This window comes from Acomys minous (assembly GCF_964271855.1).
Source record: "Acomys minous genome assembly, chromosome: 2".
Lineage (NCBI taxonomy): Eukaryota > Metazoa > Chordata > Mammalia > Rodentia > Muridae > Acomys > Acomys minous.
The window spans coordinates 14,616,174-14,642,932 of NC_140484.1; the positions used below are offsets into that span (position 1 = coordinate 14,616,174).

Genomic DNA, 26,759 nt, shown 5'->3' on the forward strand with positions numbered 1-26,759 from the left:
AAGCTCTTAATGATTTTCCTTAGAAAAAGCTTTTCCTCTGGGTACCTGAGTGCCTTGTTTGGAAACAGTCAGTTCCTAAGCCTCAGTGGAGTCAAAGTAAAGTCTGGTGTTGCAGGGAGACTCCGTAAGTAGAGCCAGCAGCACCCGCACTTGGCCATTAGCCTAACTGTTCTTCCCTCCCACTTACCTGAAGGATTTTCATCAGGACAACTTCATCACTGGCAGGATCTGTGCCCACAAAACGGGCATGAGTAACGGCATCTGCCATGTTCTCCATGCCCTCTGCTGTGCCCTCATGAGCTGGATCTGCTCCAACAAAAGGGACAGTTAAATTGTGTCAAGAAGACAGGGAAAGGGAAGATGCCTGTCTATAAATTGCTTGGATAAGGCTAGCTTTCTCACCAGTCCCCTAACCTACTGATTTTTTTGAGCTACCTCAAAATTTTACCCATGGTGGCCCACACCTTTAATCTCAGCACTGGGGAGACAGAGGCAGGTGGATCTCTGAGTTTGAGGCCAGCCTGGTCTACAGGACAGTCAGGGCTACACACAAAAAACAAACCATGTCTCAAAAAAAAAAAATTTTTTTTTAACCCATAATCGGCTTTAACAAGCCCCTGTGCACAACTCCCCTGAGTTGTCTCAAAATTACCTGTAGTGTTTGCTAAGTATACACACAGCCTCGCTCACTTCTAGAAGCTTCTTTTTGTGTAGGGTGTGTGTGTGTGTGTGTGTGTGTGTGTGTGTGTAGGTCAGGGGTTGGAATCGGGTGTTTTCCTCAATTACTCTGCACCTTATTTATTTTTTTAAGACAGGGCTTCTCCCTGAATGTGGAGCTCAGTGATTCAGCTAAACTCAGGGGTCCTCCTGTCTCCACCTCTCCAGAGCTGGAATTACAGTGTTCAGCTTTTTAAGTGGGTGCTGAGGCTCCAAACTCAAGATCCTCATGACAAGTACTTTACCAACTGAGCCCCTGGAAGCTCTGATTTTGCAGATATGCAGGGTAAAGTTAGTACTGCTGGTCCAGGGACGCACTTGGGGAACCATTAGTGGTTAGCTACTCATTTTGTAGTGGAAGGGTCTAGAAATAAGAGCAGAAAGCAGAGCTTTGAATGCCAAGGTTACAACTTTTCTCTTTTCATCTTTTAACATGACTTCTCTGGCTGTCTCTAGATTGTGTACTCTGGTACAGCTGAATTAAGAGAACGAGGGGACACAGATGCTTAGTGCTACCAGAATTTCTGTGTGGGTGCCACACTACAGCAGAGCTAAGGTCCTTTAAATTCAGTCTTCTTCTTCTTTTTTGGTTTTTTGAGACAGGGTTTTTCTTTGTAGCCTGTGTGTATATTGGACTCACTTTGTATACCAGGCTGGCCTCTGAACTCACAGTAATCTTCCTGCCTCTGCCTACCAAAACCTGGGATTAAAGGTGTGCGCCACCATGCCCGGCCTACACACACTTCTGTATTTTTGAGACAAGGTCTTACTATGTAGCCCTGGCTTACCTGGAACTCACTAGACCAGGCTAGCCTTAAACTCACAAATCCCCTGTTGCTGCTTCCAGAGTGCTGGGCTTTAAAGGTTGTGCCACCACACCTAGCAATTTCCCCCTTTTTTGCTTAGCTGAAATTAATGGAGTTCCTGAGTCTAACGCTTGGGGAATCGCCAAGAATCCTGAGCATTTCTCTTGCAACAATGAGCCAGAGGACCGTCACTAAGTGCGAGTACCTTTCGTTTTCTTTTTCTCTGCTGTCTTTGTTGGCTAGCCTCTGCCATGTCTAATACTCTGTCCTACTTGCAGCATCCCTCTTGCAGCAGTACTGAGTGGCTGGCTACTCTAGAGACATGCGAAGGGATGGCGGTTTGAGGGCTCAGAGCACAATGTGGTGAGCCAGCCCCTCCTCCTGTCTCTCAATCAGCAAAGAAAATCCCACTCTTTGTGGCCCTTGCCTAAACCCTCTCAAAGTCCTTATTTAGGCCTCAGGGCCACAGGAAAGCCAGGTCTTTCTCAGTATTGAATAGCATGTCCGAGTTCAGTGAATAGCAGCTTTGCTCACATCCCAAAGCTCCTGGGAGTCTGTTTCTTCCCCTCTTGCAGTAATCTCTTGGTAAAGTGATTTAAATTATTTTGATCTTTTTGTATTCTCATTCATTCAGCTTAAACAAAGTAGCAAAGTCCATTTTCCTCAGGCAGGTAATGTAACAGGTCCTTAGAATCACAGGAAGAGCCTGCCAGCAAGCTGGACAGTCAGTGGTACAAATCTTGGCCTGGTAGGTACATGGGACCAAATAAAGGCCAATCCTTGGAGTAGGACAGAAAATAACCTCAGAAGCCTTGGGGCTGCAGGATCCAGACTGCAGTGCGTAGTTTCTGCTAGGAGGTCACAGAAACAGAGGATTCTTTGCTTGAGCTCACTTGTTAGACCTTGTATTCTGAAGGACATTCCTTCAGAACATACCCCTTGTCATGTGGGAAGCCAGCTTCAGAGAGAAGTGCCGCCTCAGTGCTTTTGCTCTCTGGCTCTTGTGCACTCCTTCCTGCCGCTTTTCTCGTGCCTACAGCAATCATCACCTCCAACGTTCCCCTTTCCCACCACAGGAAACTCCACTGACCAGCTGGCCTGAGCTCTCCAGTGACCAGACACTTTGCCAAGTTCAAGAAGGGGACAGAGGAAGGAGGAGAGATCAAAGGGAAAGAGGCATTAGGGCAGCTGCTAGAGGCTGAGAAGAGACATGGCCTGCAGGTGGTGCTCAGGTCAAGGATGGCAGGGACTGGGCCTGCTTTCTTTTAGGGACAGTATGAAGCTGAGTCTAGTGTACCCATAGAGGCTGAGACCTTACCTACTCAGAACCTGGCTGACACCCACGACTCCAACTCCTGTTCAGAATCCTGAATGCATTAGCTAAGGAAGTCCAATTTTCTAGAACAGCTAAAGACTTTCTTGTCCTGAACATAAAGGTCATTCTTTTGCACGGGGCCAGCTAGAGCCTTATCTTTCCTTGTCTCTCCACTGTGGAACAAAAGCAGCTGCCTGTTTTCTTTGCTCCTCACCTTTTCACCAGGGTTTGTAATAGGGGGAAAAGAATATAAGATCTGAGTGACTACTAATAAAAGGAACCCAAATGCACATCTTACATAAGCTGACTGAGGGGGACATAATTCAGTGGTGGAGTCCTTGCCTAGCAAGTGCGAGGTCCTAGGTTTAAGCCCTACTACTGAAAAAAAAAAATCAGAGATCTACTTTAGATTGAGTGAAATAATAAGTCTAGAATTTATAATACAATAAATATTAGTTTTTATAATAAATTTATATGATAGATATTAGTCATATCTAACTACATTTATCTATAGTTATAGCTACCTAACCTATTAGTTGTATCTATAGTAGCTATCCCTATTATACAAAGAGCTTTTTCCAACTGTTAAAACAAACCCAAAAGAGAGACAAAGGAAATTTTAAGGTTCAACCTCAAGGCTATAAAAACAACAACAGACAGATTTTGCCCACCAACATGACAGGTAGACAAGAAGGAAGACTGGTAATATTCAGAGCTGAAGACAGCAAGGAGAAATGGAAACTCTCAAAACATTGCTGGTGGGAACTTAAATGCTCCAATCTATGGGAGAAGCAATATATACAATGTAGCACTTATAAAAATGTGATATACTACCAAGAAAAGACTTGATACCCTAAGAGCATATACAGGGGGAGGAGGTCCCCCTCAGTCACAGTCATAGGGGAGGGGAGTAGGGGAAAGCAGGAGGGAGGGAGGGAGGAATGGGAGGCTAGAAGGGATGGGATAACTATTGAGATGTAATATGAATGATTAATAAGTGAAAAAATAATAAATACTATGTGGGAAATTTAAAAAATGTGATATACACAGACTTTACATCAGAAATTCCAACTTCAGAAATACATCACACGGAAATAAAATTAGTAAGACCATAAGAACAAGAATGTTTATTTCAGCATATTTATAATGGCTTCAAAGAGTGAATAATGTAAATATTAAATAAAAGACACTATTATACCATTACATTAGGGACGAATGAGAAGGAGAAATGGGGAGTTGTTATTTTATAATTAAAATTTCTGTTTGGGGCATGAAGAAGTTTAAGAAATAGTTCATAGAAATAACTGCATAATGCTATGGACATAATTTAAAATATTGAATTATTTACTTAAATTTGATTAAAAGGGGCCAGGATGTAGATTGCTTGCTTAGAAGGCATGAAGCCACTGTTTTGATCCTCATTCTTCATAGAACTGGATGTGGTAGTATGCTTATCACCCAGTATGGGAAGGTGAAGTCAGGAAGACCTAAAGTTCAGCCATCCTCTCTCTACAATGAATCTGAAGTCAGCTTGAACTACATGAGAGTCAGTCTTAAAAAAAAAAAAAAAAAGTAAGGGGCTGGAGAGATGGCTCAGCAGTTAACAGCACTGGCTACTCTTCCAAAGGTCCTGAGTTCAATTCCCAGCACCCATGTGGTGGCTCACAACCACCTATAATGAGATCTGGTGCCCTCTTTTGCTGTATATACAGGTAAAACACTGCGTATGTGATAAATAAATACTTTTTTTTTTAAGGTGAAAGGGAAAATTGTGTATGTGTTTTACTACCATGAGAAGAATAAATCAGCTATATATGTGTACATCAAATAAACATCAAATAAACAAATAAACAGCATAACCAGGTTGGAGAGATGGCTGGCTCATTGGTTAAGAGTACTCTGCTCTCCCAGCACTCGGGAGGCAGAGGCAGGTAGATTGCTGTGAGTTCGAGGCCAGCCTGGTGTACAAAGTGAGTCCAGGACAGCCAAGGCTACACAGAGAAACCCTGTCTTGAAAAACTAAAAAAAAAAAAAAAAGAGTACTCTGCTCTTCCAGAGATCTCAGGTTCACTTCCCAGCACCTAGATCAGGCTGTTCATAAATGCCTGTAACTACAGTTTCAAGGGAATCTAACACCCTCTTCTGGCCTCTGTGGGTACTGCATGAACACTGTACTCACAAATAAAATGAATACATGAATCTCAATCTCTCCCCACCCCCCCTCCTCTCCCCATCTCTTTTAAGGAAGATAGTACTACCTATATCTGATACTTGAGAAGCTGAGGCAGAAGGACTGCAAGTTCCAAGCTACATAGAAAGACCTGTTTTAAGATGAGTGTGTGTGGGCTGCAGAGATGGCTCAGTAGTTAAGAGCACTGACTGCTCCTCCAGAGGACCCAGGTTCAATTCTCAGAACCCACATGGCAGCTCGAACTGTCTGTAACTCCTGTTCCAGGGGATCTGATACGCTCACACAGACATACATGCAGCCAAAACACCAATGTACATAACATAAAAACAAATAAGTAATTTTTAAAAAGATGGGTGTGTGCATGTGGGGAGGGATGTGTTGACATTCATATGCATCAAGCAAACGATTAAGAACCACTACCCTTGGTGAGGAGGCCTGGTGGCACTCAGAGAAAGGATAAGCAGGCTACCAAGACGAGACTTGATAGGCTATGACCATATAATAGGGGAGGAGGTCCCCCTCAGTCACAGACATAGGGGAGGGGAATAGGGTGAAAGTGGGAGGGAGGGAGGAACGGGAGGATAGAAGGGATGGGATAACAATTGAGATATAATCTGAAAAAAATAATTAAATAAAAAAAATATCATGACACATACACACACAAAAAGAACAATTCAAGCCATGTTATTAATACTATTTACCTAAAGAAGAAATTTCAGCACTAAGACAGAAGAGAGACACTTCTTTTAGACATCTGTGTTGTTTTCTTTTCTGTTTTGTTTTGTTTTTTTGAGACAGGGTTTCTCTGTATAGCCTAGGATGTCCTGGACTTTGTAGACCAGGCTGGCCTCAAACGCACATCGATCTGCCTGTCTCTGCCTCCTGAGTGCTAGGATTAAAGGTGTGCACTGGGCCTTCTGTGTTGTTTTCTTACAATAAGCACAACCTACCAAATTTTCTGGAGTATAAGATGACTGGGCCAACTTTTCCAGTTAAAATATAGAGTTTGGAATATACTAGTTATATAAGACCACCCCTCTTCCAAAGCACACCCTGTGCAGCAGACTCGGGTATGTGTCTATTTGCAGGCAGGGCACAGACAGCCAGGTGCTTTATTAAATGCCAGCAGCCAGCCAGTGCCAGCCTGCACTGCCCCTTTAAGGCACACTCCACACTCAACCTGAAGATGCGCAGTCCTACCAGTCGAATAGGCGGGTTCTGGTGGAGAACCAATCTATGCTCACAGCCTCCTGCTCAAGGTACAGGAAGATGCATGCAGCTTGCTCCTCTCTGCTTCATACTCCTCGCACAGAGCAGGGAATCTGCTGCGGCACCCCCCACTATATGTGCCGGACATATGAAGCAAGGGGAAGCAAGCTGCAGGTAAGTAACCGACTTTGACATGGATTTTTTTGGGATTAAAAAGTAGTCTTATACACGGGAAAATACAGTATATTTGGAAAATAAGGCAAACCAGAGCCAGAGGATGGCTCCGTGGGTAAAGGAACTGCTGGTAAGTCTAATGGCTGGAGTTTGGTCCTTGGGACCCACATGGTGGAAGAAGAAAACCACAGTGTCCTCTAATCTCCATGTAGACACCTCTCTGTGCATGCCCCCTACCCCTACTTCCCCATATAAATGAATACAAATAATTTTCAAAAAAGGCAAAACAAACCACCAAGGGTACCAAACTCCTAACTCTGCAAAGTTTAGTAGAAATCAGAGTCTCAGGCAAGGTCCTCTCTTCTCTCCCTCCACAGACAACCTAGCCAGTTAGCATGATGAGGAATAAGTTAAGTTTATCTCTGTACTAAGAAAGGGACAGCTGGTAACAGCAGCTGGCTTGAGGCCTGCACAACCATCAGAAGCAGCAAATGGAGTGTTGCAGAGGTCCACCAAAGCCTAAGTGCTCACCTATGAGTGCGTAGGACAGGAACTTGTTGACAGAGGTGAGCGCAAGGCCGGTGATAGGACCAGTGGTGTCTTCAGAGCGAATAACTTCCAGAAATGGACGAAGAAATACATTTGGCTCAATCTCTGAGAGTTCTGCAAATAAAACAAACAAACAAACAAACACAAATCAAAAATGAAAGGACATTAACAAAAGTTAACCCTGGCAAAAGGTCATTTTTGTCTGTTGAATAAAGTTAGAGGTCTTCTTGGCTGGGTCAGCCTTCCTCTAACTAGAATACCTTGATTTTAGCTCCTGATGTCTGTAGATGTTTTAGGATACAGCTTTAAATGATCAATATTTTTTTAAAAAATTAACAGTAAAACTATTCAAATGTTGAGTTTTATGTCATAAGGATGATCAGAGCTCTTGTTGTCTCATTACTGTTGTGTGTGCACGCCAGATGGAGTCCAGGACACTGTGCATGCTATGTAGCTACTCTTCCACTGAGCTACATTCCCGGCCCTTGATCACAATCAGGAAATTAACAATAGCTGGCGATTGGGCGTGGCAGTTCATACTTATAATCCCAGTTCTCAGGGTGCAGAAGCAGGAAAATCACTACACCTTTGAAGCAAGTCTTGTCTACATAGCAAGTTTCAGGCCAGCCAGGGTTACATAGCAGGCTATTCTGTTTCAAGACACACACACACACACACACACACACACACACACACACACACACACAAAGCAAACCAACAATACTTAATTTAATATAACCAAATAGCATGAGTCAAATTTCTATGCTCATTTCGTCATTTCTTTAGTGATATACAGGTATGCTTTACCCGGGGTACAGAGAGCATGACTAAAGAAATTCCTGGGTAAGAGAAAACCTGGTTTATAGTCCCTTGATGAAAAGAAAGCCTAAAATAAACAAAAGGCTGAGCAGCCTCCAGTAATACAATCTGTAATCTTGGAAGGTCCTAACCCCTCCCTCCCTTTCTTCTGCCCCCCTCCCCCACTTTGTCCCTCCCTCCTTTCCTCTTTCCTTTCTTCCTCCCCAGAGACCACAGGCAGCTAACTGTCCTAAGATAAAAGAACATCATAGTCATTGAGAAAAATAAGGTTTAAATAAAATAATCTTGGTGTCAAATCACACAATAAGCAGAGTTGGCATCTACATGGTTCTAAAGTTCCCAAACAACGTATCTGCCCTACCTTGTTGCCAGCACACACTTCTACTGTAGCAGATTTCATCCCAAGTCAAGAATACACACTGCCCTGGACTTCCTGCCTACCAACTTTGCTGAAGGTTGAATTTCCTTTTATACTCCACTGTGGTTTTAGCTTTCAAAATTAGTTCCCTTTTAGTTTGCCTAAACAGGCCAGAAATTTTTAGGGATATGATCAAGGCTAGCCTTTAGGGACAGAGAGAGAGAAGGTGTGTGTGTGCCCACGTGTGCGCACGTGTGTGCACGTGTGTGTGTTTGTTATTATGAACCTTTATTTTCACGCAAATATAGGGCACTCCCTACTCAGTCCCCTACCTTTTGGCTCTCTAAGTAAACATTTTCTGGGCCGGCTGCTTCCCAGATTAACACTTTAATTAACTTGCAGATTGGGTAGTATTTTCCAAGCCTGTCTGTACAGTGATCACATCAGCTGTACAAAACCTGCTTTTCACTCCCTACTGGGTCCACCTAGAGATGACAAATTAGAGAAAAACTAAAAGAAAAATATGTGTGCACACATGCATGTGTGACAATAAGCATTAAAGTACAGAGAACATATTTAGGAAGAGTGAAATATGTAACACTTTTCAAAGGCATGTTAAAAAATGGACAGTAAGGCTGGGGGATGGCTGAGTAAGGTGCTTGCTGTATGAGCACGAGGACCTGAGTTCAAACCTGCAGCACCTGTGTAGCCGCTAGCTCCAGTGCGAGGGTATTTTGCAGCCTAGACTATCCTTCAATTCCTTACCCACCTGTTCCCAACTCCTAAGTGCTGGGATGACAGGCTCATAAAACCATCTCTGGCTCTCTTTTGTCTGTTTACATTTTTTTTTTTTATTAACCAGACTGGAACTAAACATATTCTAAATACTTTTTTGGATTTATTATTTTGTATGAGTGTTTTGCCTGTGTATGAAATTTGCATCTGCATGTCTGGTGCCTGTGGAGGGAAGAAGAGAGTATCAGGTCCCTTGTAACTGGAGTTATGGATGGCTGTGAGCCACCATATAGGTGCTGGAAACAGAACTGGGTCTTCTGCAAGACAAGTGTTCTTTCCTCTGAGCCATCTCTCTAGGCCCAGACATAAAGGCTTTTTAAAAAAAAGTCATTATCTATCACATGTAGCTGTCAAAATATTAGCAGTATACTTTGAGCTGAAATGCAACATTACCAGAAAAATACAGCCTGTATTGCCAATACAGCTGGGATAAGACAAGAGAGACAGACAGATGGACACTACTGATGGTACATGTACTGGCCAGGCCTAACTTTTGCTCCCTGTGTTGTGGCATTGTTCCCTAACCCTTTCAGGACTGTCTATTCAGGCTCAGCTGCCTTGGAAGTTTTCTGAGCACTTTTCAGAGTAACATGATTATTCAAAGGGATGCTGCTCCATGAACTGTGTTTATATGTCCTCACAGCCGTGTGGAAGCTCATATCTTACAGTTTTGATGCCTTTGTTTTCCCCATAGGTAAAATGAGAAGTTCTTAAACCCATTGGCACGAGAGCAGCAGAAGAGTCAAGACCCCTCAGTGCCGGTGTCACTAAGCTCTCATGATGCTGTAGTGTCATGTCCACCTGTTGAAGAGAAGGACCCAGTGGGATTTGCCATGTTCAAGGAGTGTGGAGAGGTTACTTAGTGGTCCTGATGCTCTAGTTCTTCTTAGCTTGGCTATTGACCTCTCAGGCTCATTAACTATAGATTTTGTAATGTCAATTTAGGATTTTCTTTTTTTATTTCCTCTTTTTTCTTTTAAGTGCCCTGTAGATACCTGACAGGGTAGTAACTGATAATAAGCTTATAAAGTGTCTTCGCTTCTTACTGCTACTTAAGAATGAAACTTTTGACTAGATAAGAGGAATTTTGATCGAAAAATCTGCTTCAAGTACAATAGCTGCATAAAGCTGGGCACACGAGCATACTATAAAGTATAGCAACACAAGTTTTTAATTTCTCCTGGGCTTTGAAACTGCGGGTTTGAGTCTGGGTTTGGTGATAATAGTGCATGCAGAGTAAGGGCTACATCAGCTTTGGCTTGCCTGTATGTTACACACGAACTGCTCACCGGTTCCCTCTAGAAGAAAAAGAACTATTGTTTAAAGCTCACATATCAAACTTGTGCTCCAGGGAGGGAGATGGCTCAGTCTGTCCTCAAGCTGCTGTTTGAGGACAGTCCCTATGGGCCTCATTTAGACTGCTGGCCTTGTTAAAGGGGCCTTGCTCTCCCTCTTGGATTAGGAGTGAACCTGGACAAACCTAAGGCTTAATTTATAGGGCGGTACTCCAATCAATAACTAACAGTGTATAGCCACTGCTAGGAGAGGAACAGAAGAAAATAATTCCTAGGACAGTCGAGCTATAAAATTTTATTTGCCATTTTAGTCATAGTAAACCTATAGAAATAACTTGGTATTGGGGCTGGAGAGATAGCTCAGCAGTTAAGAGCACTGGCTGTTCTTCCTGAGGATCTGGGTTCAATTCCCAGCATCCACAGAGCAGCTTACAACTGTCTGTAACTCCAGTTCCAGGAGATCTGGTACCCAAACACAGTCAAACATGCAGGCAAAACATCAATGCACATTAAATAAAAATAAATCCTTAAAAAAAAGAAGCAGTGGAGCTAGGTGGTGGTGGCATACACCTTTAATCCTAGCACTTGGGAGGCAGAGGCAGGCAGATGTTTATCAGTTCAAGGCCAGCCTGGTCTATAGAGCAAGTTCCAGGACAACCAGAACCAGGTATACAAAAAAGCCCTGTTTCAAAAAGCCAAAAAGAAAGAAAGGAAGGCAGGCAGGCAGGCAGGCAGGCAGTTTGATATACTTAAGAATTTAATACAGTGTTTATGCATCCTGATTTTGAAGTTAAGAAGACCTAGGTCCAAATTCTATGGTTTCCTTTTATTGTATGACCTTGGTTATCACTTCTGAGAGCCTTCCTTCACTTCCTTATTAGTGAAAAATGGAGATGGTGGTACTGCTTCTTAGAGTTATTGAGAGAATAAAATAACCTAAGTATGGCCTTATTATGTTGCTCAGGCTGGTTTCAAATTCCTGCGCTCAATGGGTCCTTCTTTTTCAGCCTTCTGAAGCTCAGATTACACAGCACTGCAACTATCTTGAAAAGTCTTTAATAACCTATGTAGTTGTTGCTAATGTCAGAGGCAAATTGAAGTTGTTTTCCCAGAAAATGGACTAGGACTTTCATACAGTAATAGGAAGCAGCTCTAGGAGCCAGCTATCCTTGTCACCGAGCAGGGGTGCCCACTGTGAGCCAGGCATTCACTGATGTCCTCACCAAGACTCATGCATTGTACTGACAGACAGTATTTTCAGTGTGTCCTACCTTTAAAGCACTTATATTTTTAATTGTTTAAAGGTTTATTTCATTTTTATGTATGAGTGTTTTACCTACACATATGTCTGTGCACCATATGTGGGAGCCTGGTGCCCTGCAAGGTCTGGGATTACAGATGGCTGTGAACTGGGTCTTCTGCAAGAGAAACAAGTACTCCTAACCATTAAACCATCTCTCCAGCCCCTTGTTTTACCTTTTTAAAGGGGAGGCTATCTGTGATCTCAAGCAGTGCAGGGTAGCCCTATTCAGCTGCAGGAAACAACAGAAGTACCTCAGGCCCAGAGGTTTACTAAGATCCGTCTGTTGTTGGCTCATGTGCTGTCAAACTTTGTGGGCCCTGTCTACAAGGCAGTGCAGCCAGAGGGCACACTCAAGAGCCCCTTTTCTTCACTGGTTATCTTGACAGATATCTAGGGAGGATGAGTTTTTATGTCATTTCTGCCTTAGGCTGGGGTCTCATGAATATGGCCTGCAAACTATCAATGACAGTTGGAAGGAAATATACATTTATGATTTGTAATCCTTGGAATTTTGGATGTTAACACCAAAATGTGTAAGTTGAGGAGTCGCTTGTGTTTAATTAACACTATGTTAAGATTTTTTTTTTCCCATTCACATCGACCAAACTGGAGGTGGCTGTGGTGGCTCATGCCTGTTATCCCAGCTACTTAAGAGGCTGAGGCAAGAGGATTACAAGTTCAAAGCCTGCTTGAGCTACAGATGGAGTTCAAGATCAGCCAGGGAGTTTAGTACAACCCTGTCTCAAAGAGTAAGTTAAGGTTGGTGATGTAGCTTGGTGGTACAGCCTTTGCCTAATACCTGCAAGGTCCTGGCTTCAATTCCCAGCATCAATCAATAAACAAATTACATTAATTAAAAAGTAGAATTTCTAAAGTGACAAAAATGTTTAAAAACAAAAATCCAAATTGAGTTGGTTGATAGACTAAACAGTGAATAATTCTTTTACTTTATAAAAAAATAGTCTTGGGGGCTGGGGAGCTGTAACTACAGCTCTAGGGGATTTAACGTCCTCTTCTGGCCTCTATAAGTACAAGCATACCTGTGGCATTTACACACAAGCAAACAGAGACACACAAATCTTAAAATTGTTATGTAAAAAACTAACTTATTCATTTTGTGTGTGTGTGTGTGTGTGTATGTGTGTGTGTGTATACAGGTGTGAGGGCAACTTGTAGGAGGCACTCTCACCTTCCACCATGTGGGTTCTAGGACAGAACTCAGCCCATCAGGCTTGGTGGTAAGCACCTTTGCCCCTTGAACCATCTCCGAAGGCCTTCCAAGGGTTCCTAAAGAATCCTATGAAGAATTTCCCTTTTACTTTTAAAGACAGTGTCTTGCTATGGCCTTGAACTTCTGACTCTCCTATCTTTATCTTCTGCTGTTTCGATTACAAATATGCATGCATTACCATACCCACTTTCATGTGGTATAAGGCACTGAACCCAGGGCCTCATGCATGCTAGTCAAGCACTCTACCAACTGAGCCACATCCTTAGGCCCTAACTTGCCTTTCTTTTAAACATTAAGAATTATTTATTTTTATTTTACATGTATGAGTATTTGCCTACATATATGTCTGTGTGTCATGTGTGTGTCTGATGCCCATGCTCTTAATCACTGAGCCATCTCTCCAGACCTGAAATCTTTTTTAAAGTTTTATAACTTAATTTAAAAAAATAATCATTATATATATTTCTTGAGAGAGGGTCTCTTTATGTTGCCCTATGTAGTTCTGAAACTTCCTATACAGACCAGGCCAGCTTTCAATTCAAAGAGAACTGCTCGCCTCTGCCTCCTGAGTGCTGAGAAATAGGCATACCCCATCATATAAGGCTTCACTCTTTTTTTTTCTTTTTGAGACAAGGTTTCTCTGTGTAGCCCTGGTTGTCCTTGAATTTACTAGGCTGGCCTCAAAATCAGAGAACTGTTTCCCTCTGCCTCCTGAGTGCTGCGATTAAAGGCATGTGCCATCACTTGGTTTATCTTCACTCTTTAAAAAATTGTTGTTGTTGTTGTTTTTCAAGACAGGGTTTCTCTGTGTAGCCTTGGCTGTCCTGGAGCTCACTCTGTAAACTAGGCTGGCCTTGAACTCACAGAGATTCGCCTGCTTCTTCTTCCAGAGAGCTGGGATTAAAGACATGTGCTACCATTGCTCGGCTCATTTTATTATCATTAATTATGATAATAATTATCATAACTATCATTATTATCTGTGTCTCTGCATGTCAGTATGTGCAAGTGAGTAAAAGTGCCTGCAGGGCATAGGAGCAACTGTAGCTGGAGTTACAGATAGTTGTAAGCTACCTGACATCATTGTTGAGAGCCAAACTTCGGTCCTCTGAAACAGTAAGTGCTCCTAACCACTAAGTCATCTATCTCTCCAGCCTCATGGTTTAACTCTTAAATAGTCATAACATCACTGATAATCAGCAGCTCTCCTCTGCCTCCACCCTCCCAAGTCTGGAGCGCAGTAAGCATTTGACTGCAAAGTGGACACACACCAGGTAAACTGGTAGTTAAGAGCTGAATAGCCTGCACTATGTGCATCTACTAAAAAATTGTGCTTTGCGTTTTATAATCTTAAGTTTTAGGTCTCTAAAGAGTCTTTTTTAAAAAGCTAAGCCTGAGCAGTGGCACATACCTTTAATTCCAGCACTCAGGGAGGAAGAGGAAGGTGAATCTCTATGAATTTGAGGGCAGCCTGTTCTACAAAGCGGGTCCAGGATAGCCAAGGCTATACAGAGAAACCCTGACTTGAAAACAAAACAAAACAAAACAAAAAAACCAAAATAATCTGTTTAAATTACTACTGCTGCCTTCCCCAGGAAATCCCTATAAATGAAGACACTATGGATCAAAAAAGTGAAACATTTTTACACAAGGTCACACAGTACTGGAACCATGATTTGGCCTAGTGCATTTCTTTATTTCATTTCTCTTGTAGAATAGGGCAAAGCTGCAAATGTCTATCTAGGTTTCATCCATCAGTTTAGAATTAAGAATTACAGGTCTGTGGAAGCTGCCTTTAGCAGTTTTCTCTGGAATTAACTGGTTTCTAAAACCAAGACTATATGCCCACCTGACCATTCCCAGGTCTGGATAATTTTAAAGCTAATAATCAGAGGTAAGGGACAGTGTATGGCTCCTCCTTTGCGCTCTCTCTCTCTCTCTTTCTTTCCCTCTCTCTCTCTCTCTCTCTCTCTCTCTCTCTCTCTCTCTCTCTCTCAAGACAAGAGTTGCTCTTGCGCTTGCTTTAGGAGCACATGCTCAAGACAAGGGCACCCTGTATAGCCAAGGCTGGCCTGACACTTGTTATGCTGTATATATGTTGCACAAGGTGGGTTCAACTTGGATTCTCCTGCCTTAGCCTCCTGAAATGTTAGAGTAGACCCGACCCCCCCCCCCATTTTTTTAAAACTTAAAGATAGTCTCTTGTTACGTTACCCTGGTTGGTGTACTTCTGGCAGTGATCTCATGCCAATCTACTATTTCAGCCTCCCAGGACCAGAGGTATGTGTCATCACGCCCACTCCAAAGTCTTTTGTTGTTTTGTTTTTGTTTTTGAGACAGGGTTTCTCTGTGTAGCCCTGGCTGTCCTAAACTCACTCTGTACACCAAGCTGGCCTTGAACTCACAGAGATGCATCTGCCTCTGCCTCCCGAGTGCTGGGATTACAGGAGCATGCCATCAATGTCCAGCCTCCACCTCGCAACCCCGTCTCTCTTTAAAAGACTGTATTTCTCATCAGGCATGGTGGCACACACCTTTAGTCCCAGCACTCAGGAGGCAGAGGCAGGCGGATCTCTGTGAGTTCAAGGCCAGCCTGGTCTACAAAGTGAGTCCAGAACAGCCAGGGCTACACAGAAAACCCTGCCTCGAGAAAAACAAAAACAAAAAGATAGTGCTTCACTATGTAGCCCTAGCTGACCTGGAACTCACAGAGATCTTCGTGCCCCTGTTTCCCAAGCACTGGGATTAAAGGCGTGTGTCACCATACCAGGCTTAGACCAAACTCTTTATGTCCCCTGGTGACCATAAAAACCCTCATAACTCCTAACTACTAAACTTCCAGCACCTCAGAAATCCCACTGTAGACTGTTCTCAAGCTTTAGCTTTCACAAGAAACATAATCTTGAATACACACACACACACACACACACACACACACACACACACACACCATAGTCAGAAAAGTGGTGACCTGACAATTCCTACAAAAAAAAAAAATGTGCCAGTAGAGACAGAAAAAAAACAACAGCAGTTGTGCTCAACTAATTTTGCCCTATGCCTCTGGATATAGAAATGTCAAGAGGGTGAAATGAGAAGCTTCTGTTTCTATCATGGGATGGTTTCCAGGTGTGCTCACTGTGATCTACCTTGTGAATGACTCTAGAAACCGAGGTCAGTGTGTGCAGGATGAAGCGCTATGCTGGGGCAGGCTGATGACCTATAGAGAGCAAGAAGAGAGAAGTAGACTCAGGGCAGAAGGGTCGAGACAGGCATGTCTGAAGCTAAATGGTGTTGAAATAATATACCCCAGGCCTTTTTCCTTGTCAGCGGAATCCAATTGAGAATGCCCAACTGCCCCTGATAAGAGTCACTCAGGAGTGAAGAGCTTCACGAGCAGGGAAAGCAGCTTATGTGTGCATTTGGGCTCAGGAATGTGTCAGTCCAATGCTGGCCAAATGAGAAAGGGCTACTGCAGCTGAGAACGCCCTTCCTGGGAGGGCAGTGACCGCTGGGAGAGCAGGCTATGAGTGTCCTCTTTTGTTTAAGGGCAGTGCTTGAGGCCCATGGAGGCTCTGACACAGACTGCTGAGGAGAGCAGCAGCTCTGACCTGAGAAAACAGTGTCAGGATTCATCTCCCCTTCAGTCAGGTCGTCCATCACTTGAGGAGACAGGAGACTTGACACTGGGGCAACTTGTGACTTCTGTTTTAACGTCCTAATATAGGTAGTCAAGCTTCCTGCCTACTAGTGTTGAGCAAGATATAAGGACAATATCACCAAATCACCTCCAGACTTTGCTTTCTGCCTTGGGTTAAAAGAACCTTTGAGCCTCTCCAATTTGAGGCCCTCACTAGTCAGACAATGAGCCTGTTTTTTTATTTTAGGAAAACCCCAAAACTTCTTTCACCAGTAAGGGCTGGATTTTCCCTCCTTAAAACTGTCTTCTTCAATCTAAAACATGTATCAGTTACCTTCAGAGAACCCTCCATCTAATCTGCACTCCTGGTTTACTAGATTGTTTGTGCTGAAGCTCTCCAGGGCAGGAATTCTGGCTGCTCACATGTCTTCTTCGTTGTGAAACTATTCAATATGCCTACTATGAGCAGCACCATGATACTTTTCTTTTAAAGGATTCTAAAACAATATACAAGTCAATCCAGTCTTCAATAGGCCCATGTAGAAAGCAGAACACCAGAAACATTCTTTCTGCTAGAGTTTCACAGGGGGCAGTCAAGTTGCATGGGTAAGAGGCATAGCCTTTGGAGTCAGAGACCTGGATTTGACTCCAGCTTCTGACACTCACCAGTTTTATGATCTCCGTATTCTTGTGGCATTTTATCTTCAATCCACAAAATGGAGATTATGAAGAAAAAAGGTAGGTATGTATTGGGTGTGTGGTATGGCACAAGGTACTAACTAAACAGTGGCTGCTCTTATTATCTTTCTCTCCTCTAAAAAGGCTATCAACAGTCCAATCAAGAAGGTGCCATGGGCTGGGTGCTGGTGGCACTGAGAAAGAAAGAAAGAAGGAAGGAAGGAAGGAAGGAAGGAAGGAAGGAAAGAAGACAGCATCATTGGCCCTTTAGCAGATACTTTTGAGAAGCTGTATGTTTGTTTGCTTGTTTGTTTTTTGTTTTTCAAGACAGAGTTTCTCTGTGTAGTCTTGGCTGTCCTAGACTCGCTTTGTAGACCAGGCTGGCCTCGAACTCACAGCGATCCACCTGCCTCTGCCTCCCGAGTGCTGAGATTAAAGGCGTGCGCCACCACGCCTGGCGAGAAGCTGTATTTTGGAAGCTCATCTGAACACTGCACTGGGATTATTTGAAGTTCTAGTTTGTGTAGTAACTGCACATATACAAAGACATAACCTTTAAACCAGAAAAGTCCTCCCAGAGACCCTGCCCTCACAACCAGATATGGGGGAAGCTGCCCCTGCTAGAGCCTGTCCAGTGCCCTGGTAGCCTGCAACTGAATCTGGAGCTCAAGCCTCTGCTGTTGTCAAGGAGAAGTTCCTTTGGGAAAGCTCACACCAGATTCTCCTTTCTCTTGGGGAAAGTGATGGAGTTGAATAACAGTGAAGATTCCGGGTAGGCTCATTTAAAAAAAAAAGTAAAATCACAGGGTGGTAATGCCCAGCACTCGGGAGACAGAAGCAGGTGGGTCTCTGTGAGTCTGAGGCCAGCCTGGTCTACAGAGTGAGTTCTAGAGCAGCCAGGGCTACACAGAGAAACTGTCTCAATAAAACCAGAAATAAATAAATAAAATCTAGCCCGTCTATTTTTCTACTGGCTAAGTTACTATGAATCCATGATTCACAGAATAAAACGCTGGAATGAACATATATTAGAGGCCGTAGAGTTTAACTACCTCATTAGACAGAGGAGGACCATGGGAACCTTACGAGGGACACTGCTTTATCTCTTATCTGCTGGTTGACTCTGCATGTATCCTCAGAGGCATATCCAGAACTTCCTGAATGTCCCCACATGACCTTGTCGAAGCCTCTATATGGCACCATTCTTGCCTCTGATAACCCTTCAACGTCACTCTGTGCTGTCATTTAAGCAGGTTACCTAAGTCAATGTAACAATATACCAAAAATAATATGCCAAGACTAAGTGAGATTATCCTGAGAATGCAAGGCAGAGTCTATATCAGAATATCATTTAAACATATCAACATGCTAAAGAAGATAAATTTATAATCATGTCAACTGATGAAGATATCTTACAAAATATAACATGCATTCATCATAATTAACACTCACAAAAAACTGATAGTTGTTGAGTAAAATACTGAATGCATTTACCCTAAAAGTAAGAACAAAGCAAATTGTCCACTTTCATAGTGGACTGTGCAACAAGGAAAGGAAATAAAATATCAATTAAAAATGAAAAAAAAAAAAAAAAGGAGCCGGGCACGGTGGCACACACCTTTAATCCCAGCACTTGCAGCAGAGGCATGCAGATCGCTGTGAGTTCAAGTCTAGCCTGGTCTACAAAGCAAGTCCAGGATAGTCAAGGCTGCATGAGAAATTCTGTCTTGAAAAACTGAAGAAAGAAAGAAAGAAAGAAAGAAAGAAAAAAGAAAGAAAGAAAAATAGCCAGCCAAGTGGTGATGATAAAAGCCTTTAATCCCAGCACTCAGGAGGCAGACACAGGTGGGTCTCTGTGAGCTCAAGGCTAGTTTGGTCTACACAGTGAGTTCTAGGACAGCCAGAGTTACATTCATGAGACCCAGTCTGGAAAGGAAAAATAAAAAGTATGCACACAAGCAAGCAGATTACAAGTCAGCACTTAAAGGCAGAGGCAGGCGGGTCTCTGAGTTCCAGGCCAACCAGGGCTACACAATAAGATTGTGTGGAAAAGAAAAGGAGGGCTGGAGAGATGGCTCAGTGGTTAAGGGCACCGTCTGCTCTTTCAGAGGTCCTGAGTTCAATTCCCAGCAACCACATCATGGTTCACACCATATATAATGTGATCTGATGCCCTCTTCTGCAGATAAAGCACTTGTACACAATAAATAAGTAAATCTTTAAAAATAAATAAACAAAAAAGGAGTGGGAGGAAGAAGGGAGGGAAGAAGAGAGAGGAAGTAAGATCACACATCTATTGGTTTTAGGGTTAGGAATTCAGACTCCACCTTCAGTTTCCTGCTTTAACTGTTGGCATATGAGGATTAATATTCCAAGGGTTAGCTAAAACAAAAGTGTCCAAAAAAGAAGGAACCCGGCCAGGTGTGGTTGTGCATGTCTTTAATTTCAGCCCTCAAGAGGCAGGGCAGCAGGAGCTCTGTGTGCTCAAGGCTATCTTGGTCTACACAGCAAATTCCAGGACAACCAGTGCTAGAGTCTCAAAAACAAAGTAAAATAAAAATAAAGAAAATTTACTAGGGCATAATTTATCCCCATGCTTGACACAGAGGGCACAAGATCTTACCTAGCTAGGGGCCTTTGTCAGCGCTAACTTTACTCAGGAAAGCACTGACTAAATTGCACACAGATTGGAGAGTAAAAGGCAGAGGTAGGAAGCACCCGTGGGAAAGACTTTTTAAATATGTAGCCCAAGCTGGCCCCAGATTCCAGATCCTCCTGCCCCAGCCTCCTTCAGCAAATCCTACTGGCCTGCACCACCAGAACCAGCTAGGCAAGACTTTTTTACCTGCACAAAGTCTCCTACCCATCACTAACCTGTATTTGCTACATAAAAATGTTCTTTAACCTGCTCTAAACAAAACAGGCTACTCTATATACACTTAGCGTCCTTGTCCCATGAAACCCTCTAATCCAGCACACATCTGATTTGCCCTGAGCTCTGCTGGAAAGTCTCAGCCTCTCAGGGGGTTGGCATCAAACACAGAGGCTGGAGTAGGGTTTCAAGCACCTGTTTCAGTTTGTAAGTGTCCAGTTCAGGCCACTGTGCTCTGGCAACAGGGACCCTGATGATGGCTTCTTCTCTCCTGCCAAATCCTCAAATTAAAGAGTCTACTCTCCCAGGGGAAAAAAAAAGAGCTGGGAGGGGAAGGGAAACCATGAAGAACTGTTTCTTTTCAAACCAAACAGATGTTCCTTATGATGTAGTGATTTTACTCTTTTAAGTGTTCATCCAAGAGAAACTAAAACAGCTAACAAAAATAGAAAGAAATATTTATAGTGATAATAACCCTAAACTGGAAACAATGGAAATGTCTTTCAATAGGAGATTGGAGAATAGATAACTTTTCTTTTTGTATATCCAGCCATATATAGTTATTAAATACTGTCTAGGAAAAAGAAGGAAAAGAAATACTGATCTAATAACATGTCTGAAGTTCAAAACCATGCTAAACTTAAAGAAATGAAATGCAAGCCACTCCAACTGCATGAAATCTCAGAACAAAATTAATCTACCGTGACAGGACTTAAATTTTATATATATATATATATATATATATATATATACACACACACACACACACACACACACACACACACACACATACATACAGGGTATGGAGTGTGAATCAAAGAGACATGAAGGAACTTTGGGAAGTGATGAAAATGCTCTGTCTCTTTTTTCTGATACTATTTTTGAGTCAAGAGCCAGGTGCAGTTGTGAATGCCTTTAATCACAGCACTCAGAGGCAGGCAGATCTCTGTAAGTTTGAGGCCAGCCTGGTTTATAAAATGAGTCCAGGATAGCCAAGGCTACACAGAGAAACCCTGTCTCAAAAAACAAGGGGCGGGGGGGAGAGGGAGTGTCAACGTCTCTTCATGTCACGAAGACTTGCTTGGAATTCACTATCAGCCTTAGCTTATCTCAAACTTGGAGCCCTGGTGTCTCAGTCTCCCAAGTGCTGGAATTACAGGTCCGCATCATCATGTCTAGCTGTATCTTAAACTATTAAACAGTACCTTTATGGGTTATACAGTTATCAAAACTTATTGACTGAACATTGAAAGTTTGTATATTTCATTGTATGTTAATTACACATGAAAAAGCAAAAAAAAAAGTCGCATATTTGTGTGTGTATGTGTGTGTTTATGTGTGTGTATATTATGTTGGTAGAGAAACTGTCTAACATGAGTAAAGATCTTGGTTTGCCGCTGCAGGAAGACCAACAGAGTCAACTAACATAGACCCATGGGGGCTTACAGAGATGGAAGCATATGTAACCAATGGGCAGTTTGATCTTCATGTGGGTCCCCTAGTAAGCTGAGTGGGTGCTGTCTATGACATGGACTGTGTTGTCTACTTTCCATCACTTTGCTCTAACTGGGCTTCAAGGAGGAGCTCAGTCCTGATGCGATTTGATGTGCTGGGGTAAGTTGGGGGGTGCTTTTCTGAGGACATGGGGAGGGGGAGAGGGGGAAGAGGGTGGGAGAGAGGGACCAGGAGCGGAGAGGAGAAGAGCTACAGTTGGGATGTAAAGTAAATATATAAATTAAAAATAAATAAATAAAAAAAGATCGTGTTTGCCCTCCCCCCACACCAATAAACAAACAAATACATATAGATGATATCAGGAGAATTGGGTGAGTCTTCCTAGTTGGAATAAGAATGAAGACAAAAGAGAAACAAATTTGCTTTCCAATCCACCATCCTGGTAGCACAGGCTCAATAGCTAACTGGGCTGCCACCTCAGTGTCCCTTGAACAACTTTTGGGAAAATAAGTGATTTTCTTTCTTTTTAAAATTTATTTTTAGCTGGGTATAGTGGCTCACGCCTTTAATCCCAGCACTTGGGAGGCTGAGGCAGGCGGTTCGAGGCTAGCCTGGTCTACAAAGCGAGTCCAGGACAGCCAAAGCTACACAGAGAGACCCTGTCTCGAAAAACCAGAAAAAAATTATTTTTAATTATATGTATTATGAGAATAGATGTCCATGATGGCCAGCAGGTGGCTTTGAATCCCTTGGACTCTAACTTATCTTCTGTTGTTTTGAGACAGAGTCTAATGTAGCACAGGAGGGCCTCCAGCTGGCAGACGCCTGGCATGAGCCTGAGCTGTGATACCTCAGCTTCTGCCTCTAGATTACAGATCTATGTGCCTGAACCACCAGATTTTAGGCTTAGTGGGTAAGGCCATGTGCCATCAAGACAATGACCTGAGTACTAGCCCAGAACTCCACAGTGGAAGGTCAATCAACCCCAGCAAGCTTTCCTCTCACCCCAACATGCATGCCTAACACCTGTACACACAATAAATGCAATAAAAGCATCTTTAAAAAAAGAAAACCCCTATTTACAGACACAGCATTGATGAGTACATCAGCGCTCTGCCCCAGAGCTGACCAACTGTTGTCTGGTGTCCTGCACAGATGTGGCCTCTGAGATACAACTCTTTCCCTGTAAAATGTAATAAGTAATCGACTGAGAAGGAAACTTATATTCCCACTGTTTGGGAGGCTGAGACAGAAGGATCTCAAGTCTGAGGCCAATCTGAGCTACGTAGCTAGACTCTAAATGAAAACACTAAGAGTGTGTGACCTTTGTGCTTTGCTTTAGCTCTTACGAAGAGGCTCAGCGCTCTTATAAGTTCAGTGGCTCCAGGATCTGAGTGAAAAGACAAGCCTTGTGATCGTCATCACTCACCCTTTAACTTAAGGAAGATCTCAGAGAGAGTTCGCATATAGGTAAAATAATCCCTCTAAGATAGGCATGGTGGTGCATGCCTATGATCTCAGCACTCACGGAGGTAGAGGCAGGTGGATCTCTGTGAGTTCAAGGCCAGCCTGATCTACAAAGCAAGTCCAGGACAGCTAAGGTGATGCAGAGAAACCCTGTCTCAAAAAACCAAAGTAGTAATAATAATAATAATAATAATAATAATAATAACAACAACAACAACAACAACAACAACAACAACAACAATCCCTCTACTCTAGTGCACAGAGTTAGATCCCAGGAGAAAATGCAACAACTGTTAAAATATGAAGCTGCTAACATGGCAAACCCAATGTGGCATGGGATGAAAACATACATCTCTACAAAAGCCAGAGGGTATATAGAACTGTAACCTATCACTCGGGAGACTGAGGCAGCGGGAGACTGAAAGTTCAAGATCAGTCTGGGATACACAAGGCAAGACTGAAAAAAGTTCCAGAAGGTAGATTGTAGATAAAAGGAAAATGCATCAAGTATGTACTATGTGCACAGTATTCACTGTGGCAGGCACGTTATACATTATCCCATTTCATTATCAAAAGAACTCCCTAAGGCATGTCTACTAGAGAGTGGATTTGAACTATGTCTACTTGACATCAAAGTCAAATGCATTTTTCTATAGCCATTTGACAGGAAATGCATTGGAGATCCAGAGTTCAAGGACAGACCTTGTGGATTTCTAACATTTTTTTCTTCTTCCCTGACCCCTCTTATAGCTAATTCATTTTATGTTTCTTAGGTAGCTGTTGGTATTTAACAAAGAAAGGGTTAAACCTACAGTTTAGAAGAGGAAATTCCCTGGAAAATCGAAACACATGCTGTGGCTCTGACTCAATTTCACACCATTTGGTTGAGCAACATCCATAGTGTGTGTGAGAAAAAACTCCTCCCCTCTCAGCCTCCCACCCCCATCCTTTATGCATTCCATCACCTGCTGCCTTCCTTCAGACTGAGTGAGAGACAGGAAGGGAGGAAGACTGCACAGCTCTACTTGGTGCATACTCACGCTAGAGGTTAGCAAACCCAGAGCTGGAAAAAACACTATGTGAAAAAAGAAAAAGTCTATACGCTCTCATTTCTACTTGGACCAGCACAGGATGGAAATCTTATGCTGCTCTGTAATAAAGGAAGAGGATGGCCTCTGCTGGGGAGGAGAGGGGGAGGCTGTCTTCCTGGAGAGTAGGCAGACTTTACAACAAAGCGTATCCACACCTGTTTCCTTGCCTGCTATTTGATGCTCAGACGAACTCTGTATTTCTGTCCATGGAGTTATGCTTCACCCAGGACAGCAACGGGAAGCTACAGAAGCTTTCCTCTGCTTCCCTTTTCAAACAGATTTTTGCTTATAACAATAAATATAGCTATTTGGTACTGGAAGTTGACCAGATGAAAGATGCTCACAGGAACCTAAACTATGGTAGGACCCATGGCAGATACCAGGAAGAAAAAAAGGAAGAGGGAAGGGTAAATTAACAAATGTTATTTGGGGAGTTTTCAAAGCCTAGTCTATATAAAGACACCCAACAAGAAGCGGACCTTGAATCTGGAAATTACAGGATTTAGGATTTTCATGCTTAAGGACTAAAAAAGCCTTGAAGCTTTTGGTCTCCCATTTTGGAGATGCAAACTGTCATGTACAAAGTTGACCCTGAAGGAGAAAGAAGTCATGAGGCAAAGAAAGTCCTGAAAACTGAGGCATCATTTAAAAAATGAAAGAAAGAAAATGCCACATCTTTCCAAACATACAAACTATATCACAAATAATGTCTGACTATAAAAGAACCCAAGAAGCCAGGGAGGTGGTGACGCACGCCTTTAATCCCAGCACTCGGGAGGCAGAGGCAGGTGGATCCCTGTGAGTTCAAGACCACCCTGGTCTACAAGCGAGTCCAGTGCAACCAAGGCTACACAGAGAAACCTTGTCTCAAAAAAAAAAAAAAAAAAAGGAAAAAATCCTTTATTTTTAAATTGCTGGGCTGGGAGGAAGGGGTGCATGTGCATATACGTGGAGGCCAGAGGTCAAGCTCTGGTGTGAGTCCTCCAGAGCTGCCCATCTTGTTTTTGTGAGATGGACTCTCTCACTGGAGCCTGGGTTCACTGATAAGGCAAGGCTGACTGCAGAGACCGCCTCACAGATTTGCTTGCCAGTGCCTCCCCAGGGCTAGTATTACAAGTGCACAGCACCATGCCCAGCTTTTTATGTGGCTACTTTTAGGTTTAATAAAAAGAAAATGATAAGAGAATAGGATGCCAGGACAAAAATATTAGATTATATGGGGTTTATTAAATGAGCATGGGGAGAGAGAAGAAAAGAGGAGAGGGGTACAGAGAGAGAGACAGAGAGAGAGAGGAAGAGAAAAAGGGAGTAAGGGGGTAAGAGAGAAGAGAGGGAGGGGTGAGGCAGGTATGAAAGGGGGAGGGGTACCCCAGAAAGAGAGAAAGGGACAGAGACAGAGACAGAGGAAGAGAAAGAAAGAGGAAGAGAGGGGAAGAGAGAGAGCCACTGAGGAGAGTCTGTTCTTTTATATAGCCCTGGGCAGGGCCATGCCCCCATGGCAGGTAGGCAATGACATCATAAGGTAGGCCGACTGAAGCAGAGTTCTAACAGCTATTGGGGACTGAATTTAGGGCTTCATGTTTAGGCATCAAATACTTGACTGACCAAGTCACCTTCCTAGCCACTACAAATAACCCACCTCTGAAATTCAGTAACTAAGATTTCCTACCATTCAGCATACTAAGTGCTGCCACTTGTCAACTGGCAGCCCAGGCTGGCTCTGAACTACTCAGTGACTCTCTTGTCTCAACCTCCCAAAAACTAGGCGAACGGCTGTGTACAGCTACACTATTATGGTTTTGAAATTTGCATTTTGTTTTGGTGCTTGTATATTCTTAGCCTCTGCCCTAACCCTGAACTACAACCCCAGCCCCACAGTTTTAAAACACTGGCTCACACAGACCTAAAATAAAAGATGGTTCTGTTCCTAATACTTTTTGAATACTCACTAACAATGTGATGAAAACATAAGAGAAAGGACAAATGAAATTACCAAGTATAAGCAGTCTATGCTTTAGTCAAAAGCTAGAGAACTACAAACCAAACAAAAATCCAGAGGGAAAGAAAAGAGGATGGAGTTTAGTCTCAAGAATGTAATCTAAACACACAAGCGGGCTCTAGCGGTGCACACTTGTACTCTCAGCCCTTGGAGGAAGGCACCAAGAGCGGAAGTGCAAGTCCAGCCTAGGCTGCATGACAATTCCACCACCAAACTGAACTGAGATCCTGCCTCAAGAAAAAAAATAAATAAGACCACAAGAAAAACGAACAAAACACAGAAACAATAAGGGACCTTGTCTTTTTTTAAAAAGGTTTATTTATTTTACCTATGAGTATTCTATCTGCATGTACATCTGCACGCCAGAAGAGGGCACCAGATCTTATTAAAGATGGTTGTGAGCCACCATGTGGTTGCCGACACTTGAACTCAGGACTCTGGAAGAGGAGAGAACGCTCTTAAGTGCTGAGCCATCTCTTCAGCCCCGGGACCTTGTTTTTGAATGAAGTACATAAAAGGAATGAAGGAAAGGAGGGCAGCACTATCTTGCAGTACAGCAGGGTGCACTCTTCTATGATGTGCCGTCCCTGCTATTCTAAGTTAGTCCTAACCACTGGTTCACGGCACACGGTGTGATGATGTGAATGGGAAACATCCTTTCTACTTTCAATTGTTGAGTTCTTGGTCCCCAGCGTGGTGCTTCCTTGAAAAGTTCAGGAAACTTTAGGGGGTGGGGCATAGCTGGAGGAAGCAGTGAGGCAGGCCTTTGAAATGATCTGATTCCCAGTCTCTTCTTCC

General features: G+C 43.0%; 1 protein-coding gene across 6 annotated transcripts in view; it reads right to left on the minus strand.

The window, feature by feature from the left end:
• The window catches only part of GBF1 (golgi brefeldin A resistant guanine nucleotide exchange factor 1), a 137,316-nt gene that overhangs the window by 34,040 nt on the left and 76,517 nt on the right, over positions 1-26,759 (minus strand). For all 6 annotated transcript variants that reach the window (XM_084748918.1, XM_084748916.1, XM_084748914.1 and 3 more), the window contains exons 4-5: positions 6,944-7,075; positions 188-306 (exon numbers count right to left, since the gene is read on the minus strand). In XM_084748918.1, the coding sequence (XP_084605044.1) occupies positions 188-306; positions 6,944-7,075 (251 nt within the window). The remainder of the gene's footprint in view (positions 1-187; positions 307-6,943; positions 7,076-26,759) is intronic.